This window comes from Odontomachus brunneus, unplaced genomic scaffold, assembly GCF_010583005.1.
Source record: "Odontomachus brunneus isolate Ranch 3 - 2012 unplaced genomic scaffold, Obru_v1 Obru_scaffold_071, whole genome shotgun sequence".
NCBI classification, from domain to species: Eukaryota; Metazoa; Arthropoda; class Insecta; order Hymenoptera; family Formicidae; genus Odontomachus; species Odontomachus brunneus.
This window is the reverse complement of record NW_022639521.1, coordinates 1,336,406-1,342,276: the sequence shown is the minus strand read 5'-3', so window position 1 is coordinate 1,342,276 and position 5,871 is coordinate 1,336,406. Positions and strand designations below refer to the sequence as shown.

Here is a 5,871-nt window from a genome sequence, read left to right as displayed (position 1 = left end):
ATGAGGTGCAAATATTACTATTTGCAAAATCGTGTCTCAAATGCCGCCGCCAGAATAACCTGAGTATAGCTTGTAAAGCATGTATGTCGGTCAGCATGTGTTATAGGCACATATCGATGGCACCTGTGCATAGCTGCACGGACCTACGGCTTTGTGCAAAACTGGATATCAACAGCATCTCAATAAATGAAAAGTTTATACCAAAGCCAGTAGAACTTCTAAATTATTCATATCCAAGCGACATGAAAGAATATATTCAACAGAGTTTAGGACGTAGCAGAGATTTTAATACTTGGAGCTATGCTGATTTTTTATATACTAATTACTTCTCAAGACCATTGACGTTGTTATTTAACATAACGACGAGAACAGATATATACAAACTGACATCTCCTACAACCTTTACGATTCACGTTATAGCCGGAATCTTCACGGATGAAAATAGTCTATTGGCTTGGGAATTCTTTATACATCAAATGCTTCCGGATTCATCGTTAGCAATTCTAATTATAGGGCCTAAAGTAAAAGAATATATTTATAATATAGAGCTTTGTGATACTTGCTTCTCTCAAAACAAAAAACTTTACTTTGCTTATATTCCTATGACGTATAAACGTTTTATATGCGCTGAGACATATAAAAACTTGGAACCAAATATAATTATGGGATTTGATATAGATTTTGAGAATGATGAAGCGGCTATCAGAGCAGCAATGTGTCTGAGCACACCGTTAGTTTTGACCTGCAAATCAGAAAGTAAGGCGCAAGAGACTGTCACGAAAATAAAGGCAAAATTGCGCAAAAAGCCTATCATTCATGAGAGGAATATGTTCGCATCTTGTAGACCATATAGAGATGCTGAAAGTGATTCTGTGTTCTTTCCTCATCACTATGTAATTATTTATGATAATGAACCTAACAGAAATAAAAAATTAGATGTTTCTAGTAATGACAATCAACCCAGTACTAGTAACCAGTACTAGTACCAGTAACTTATTTGAAGGATAATTATATCGTTACACTTATCATATCATGATGCACGATATACAAGGTAGAAGTCTTTTATAAGTTTATTTTTGTTCTTGATTCTTTTATATTTTCTTTTCTAAGCATACTGTGCACACGTAAAGATTGTAATTATATTGCTTTTCTTTTAATGCTTTCCTTATAAAAATGTTGGGCGCGTCTTTAATGTCTATTATGTAGTATACTGAATATAATGAATATATTTTCAAAAGTACTTAATAATACGGACTGACATCCACATATACTTACACACATATATACATGCGCATGTCGATATGTGTGCGAAAAGATAAAGAGCTGATAGAATTTTCATTGTGTTACATAATTGTTTTTTAATTGTAGAGAGATCCACATCGAATACTGCATCGAACGAAACGCACGAACATATCCGTCAATATGTAAAACAGCTGAGAATATTGCAACATGTAAGTTCTTGTGATATAATGCAAAATGGACTAACTTTAAACATGACAAAGTCAAAGTTATACGTTACAAGTTATTTATGAGCTATGAGTTTTTTATGTTTAGTGATCCGGGAGTGTACGAAATCAAATGTCCTTATTTGCAAAATCGTGTATTATTTGTCGTTGATCTAACTGCATGACTTAGTCATCTAAAATCTCTCTATTACACCTATTCCAATAAGGATAATTTAGTAATATAGTAGATTATAAATTGATGTAGAGATAAGATATTATATGTATATGTGTATATACATATAGTTTTCATCGTATATAGTTGTAAATTATGTAGCATATCATATATGGTTGAAAAGCTTCCGGATGCTAGAATATTTGTGAATATTTTATTAGTGGCAATCGCTAAATCAACATCCGTATTGAATGTCAATTGTCATACATATGAATATAAATATAAATGTTTTGAATGTTTGTTTCTTCCGCACGCTGTTCTAAATTGATATTACAAAATATCTCTCGCTTTCAAACGTTAGTAATGCGTACAATTTTTAGATATTATGTCGATATTTGGACTGTCTACAGAACAATTTTTGTCTGTGCAATGTAATAAATTTCTCTATCCCAACGTTGGCCACATATGCATATCTTTATAAGCTTTCACAAGTATTTTCGGTGTAGTATGATTTCATATTACAATAAGGAGCACAGATTAATGCGTACGGGACATATCGAAGTTTGTATAACAAGATTATAATAATGTTAAATACGTAGTGGAATGTATAAAACTCGCGTAATATGACGTTGAAAAAGTTGACTATATCTAAAAGATGTATCATAAAAAAAAAATTTTAACTTGGTCTGCAGTCGTGCGAAGAACAAATGTTTTTATTTGCAAAATTATGCCATATTTGCCATCAGCAGAATAATTTGAAAATATTGTATTTTTATCGACGTGTATTCAGTTCACTTTTTAATTGATTACGAACATTGTTCCTTTCCTTTTCGACTTTGCTCGGACCTGAACATCCACAATGTTTTCACGTATGAAAACAATAGAAACATTCCCGAAAATCTTCTGAGTATAAGTACCCGAGATGTATATGATATGCAATATTTTAACTAATGGTTTTTAACGTGATAGAAACATATTTTCATGATTATGTGATTATTATGAATATTTTAAATACTTTTCTATAATGTCGACATAGTTTAATAAAATTTTACAAATCAATTTATTACATGTCCTGCTACCTCCACATAACTTTTTTACCGTTTGTCTTATATTTTCCGGAAGTTTTATACATGTACATAGTTTAGTAGCTTGGAAAATCATTTATATGAACTCCATCCAAATACAAAGCTGTTAATTTTAATAATAATAGGACCAGAATTATCAGGAAATTATCATATTATGCAGATTTGTGTCAGGTGCATTCACGGTAAAAAAAAACTTTAGTGTATCATCGAATGTTGGATCACAATTTTGCAATCGAACTGCGTATGCAACTTAATGTGATTATTGTATTTAACGTAAAATTTAGGAATCACATAATATTAACACGAACTTTAACAGCGATACAGTGAAAGGTACCTGTTAATTATATCGTCGCTAAGTCAAGCGAGTAAAGATATAATATCTATACGAGGAATACTATGTTCACAAATATCACTCTTTGTTAATGAAAACAATAAATTCCCATCTTTTAAAACACGCAGAAACCATGAGGATGATTGTGTATTTTTTTATAACCCGCATTTAATTTTCTATCAGGACATAAAAATTCTGAGTGATTCATGGCAGCAATAATCTTAATGTGTGTAATATCAACTAGAATTGTAAGAAAATTTATGTATAAAAGTATCACCATGTGTCTCTCTCTCTCAGTGGTGTTTTGGTAAACTCAAGTTTGTATCTACAATGTCCACAATGAGAATATAAGCCATAAGACCTAATCTTTAAGCCTTAAGCTGTAAGAAATTGATCAATCGCTGTCAAATATGAGAAAAATAATTGCGTGTAATTAGTCAATTTCTTACGATTTAAAGCTTAAAGCTTAAGTCTTAAGACTTAAGTTTATATATTTATAAATCAGATATATGTATTTTCAGCTTCATATACATTATCAGACACAATATGTATAAAATAATACTTATGTTATTCGTATCCGAAAAAATTATAATCCATAACATACAGATAGTTGATTAATTGTTTCACACTTTACATAAATAATCGTCGATGAATTTTGTCTTAACTTGAACATTTACATGATATACGTCATAGTATATACAATAATTGAAATATTATTATATATCTCTCTGTTATCGAAAATTTGAGTACGGAAATAGTGCGTGATAACGAATATTCATATTTTGTTACCGTTTTCAATTCAAATTGTATTGCATGAAAATTATTAGAGTAAACAGGTACACTTATAAACATTTTATTAGTATTTTTCAAATAGTCGTCGAATCAACATTTATAATGAATATATAATTTTCTTGCGTATATAAGGCTACGAGTTTCGCGCATTGTGTTTCTAAAAACCGACGTTATAAATAAAACAATTTTAAATATCAGTGATATAAATCTATCAATTATATGCTCATTTACGCAGATTTTACATTATGGGACAAAATGGAGCGCCTAACTTACGACATCCAGTTTTACGCTATAACTATTTTTTCCATTTTAATCTTTGTCACGTTTGCAAGTCGAAAGATCAGAATATGGTAAACATTTGTCTTCAATGCTGCATGATTTCTTATTGTAGCAAGGAGCACAGATTGTTACATCTAGATAAACAACACAAGGTTATCTGCAAGGCTATACAAAATGTTATTAAGATGAGAAGTATATATATAACAATTGTAACATGAAGTTGGAGGAATGGGACAACTTTAAAAGGAAGAATATATGCTACTTACGAAAAATGTGTTACGTCAAAACCCATACAGCACAAAATCTCCTGGGGACGTCCCATAGATGTCCTGAGGACGTATAAACGTCCCCAGGATGTTCTCAGGACGCACTCTTGAATATTTGTGCTGTTAGGCGACCTACAATCGTACAAACAGCAAATGTTCTTATTACCAAAATTATGTTTCTTTCGTTACTTGCTGACGTTTATTTGTGGGACGTTTATAGCGTGAGAAAAAGAATTTTCTGGATTTTTAATGATTACATCTATACAGATTTTTCGGGCCGCTTATCCTGATTTATAGAATGCAACGGGTGAGGTTGTTATACCATTAACTGATAACTGGTCAGTTCATCGTTCACGTTGTAGCCGGAAACTTCATGGATACCCGCAAACTATCAGCTAAGGAAGTTCTTTTACACGTACTCCTTCAACATATGCTAATAGATGTAATAATGGGACCAACGTTACTGAATAGAAGTCTAGCCTGGAGATGTTGTTTGAATTGTAGAGAAAATTCAAAAGAACTTGAATTAGAATATCGCCGTATATTATGCTCAATCAACTGTATCCATAATGTGTTTGATGGAACACCAGATATCATTATAGGATTTAACGTAGACCTAAGAATTAATAAAATATGCTTAAAAAGCGTGAAAGCATAATGTCGTCAAAGCCGCCTCTTAATTCTTACAGACAAGTCAAAAGTGGACAGTAACACAAAGTGAATCCAAAAATTGCTGGACCAATATGTAGTACCTTCTGTTATAAGAAATAAATTTGCGTCTCTAGACCACACAGAGACTATAAGCATGATTCTATACTTTATCCTGATCAACATATAACTATCTATTGTAAATTTAATAACACAGGCCCATAATTTAAAATAAGTTGTCTGTGCTGGGAGTCTGACTAGATGTACTGTACGTATTTTGGGCTGTTGAATCCAAATCCGGTGTCAGATTTGCTCCATCACCCTTGGGTTTCCCGGAAAATCGAGGAAATCGTGAAAAGGAGCAGATATCCAGGTTTTTACGGAGACATGTATTCAAGAAAAATTCTAAAGTGACGAATAACCCCATAACCCCACAACCAACGTTGAAAATACATTATGTACTTCAACATGGAAAACGAATCATTCTACACATTCCCTTACGGGGCAGTTGTCATCGTCTCCAACATCCTCTGAAGTAGCAGGATTTATCTGATCGACGATTATATCGTTATAATACAAACATCAAAGGCCCAATTTAAAACCTGTGTTGGAAGTATTGGTTGCATTGTAAATTAAAGTCAAGGAAAATTATTGTTTATCGTCCTACATTTTATCAGTTATAAAATGCTTATGTGTCTGAATGTTATTATAAGAGATGACATAGATTTTATTTATGTATATACATATATATATACACACATATATATATATAATAAATAAATAAATGTCTATATATATAGATATCTATATATATCTATATAATATACACACACACACACACACACACACACAC

At 31.7% G+C, this 5,871-nt stretch overlaps 2 protein-coding genes across 7 annotated transcripts in view; one reads left to right on the top strand and one right to left on the bottom strand.

The window, feature by feature from the left end:
* Positions 1 to 5,871, bottom strand: part of LOC116846861 (four and a half LIM domains protein 2) — a 642,247-nt gene that overhangs the window by 221,182 nt on the left and 415,194 nt on the right. The gene's annotated exons all lie outside the window — the stretch shown is intronic.
* LOC116846868 overlaps positions 1 to 5,871 on the top strand; it is a 24,622-nt gene that overhangs the window by 9,444 nt on the left and 9,307 nt on the right. The window contains exons 3-4 of one of the 2 annotated variants that reach the window (XM_032821251.1): positions 6 to 1,051; positions 1,369 to 2,678. The exons of the other annotated variant lie outside the window; for it this stretch is intronic. Coding sequence (XP_032677142.1) covers positions 6 to 983 — 978 coding nt within the window. The 3' untranslated portion in view covers positions 984 to 1,051; positions 1,369 to 2,678. Of the gene's footprint in view, positions 1 to 5; positions 1,052 to 1,368; positions 2,679 to 5,871 lie in introns of those variants that run through there. 2 annotated transcript variants of the gene reach the window in all.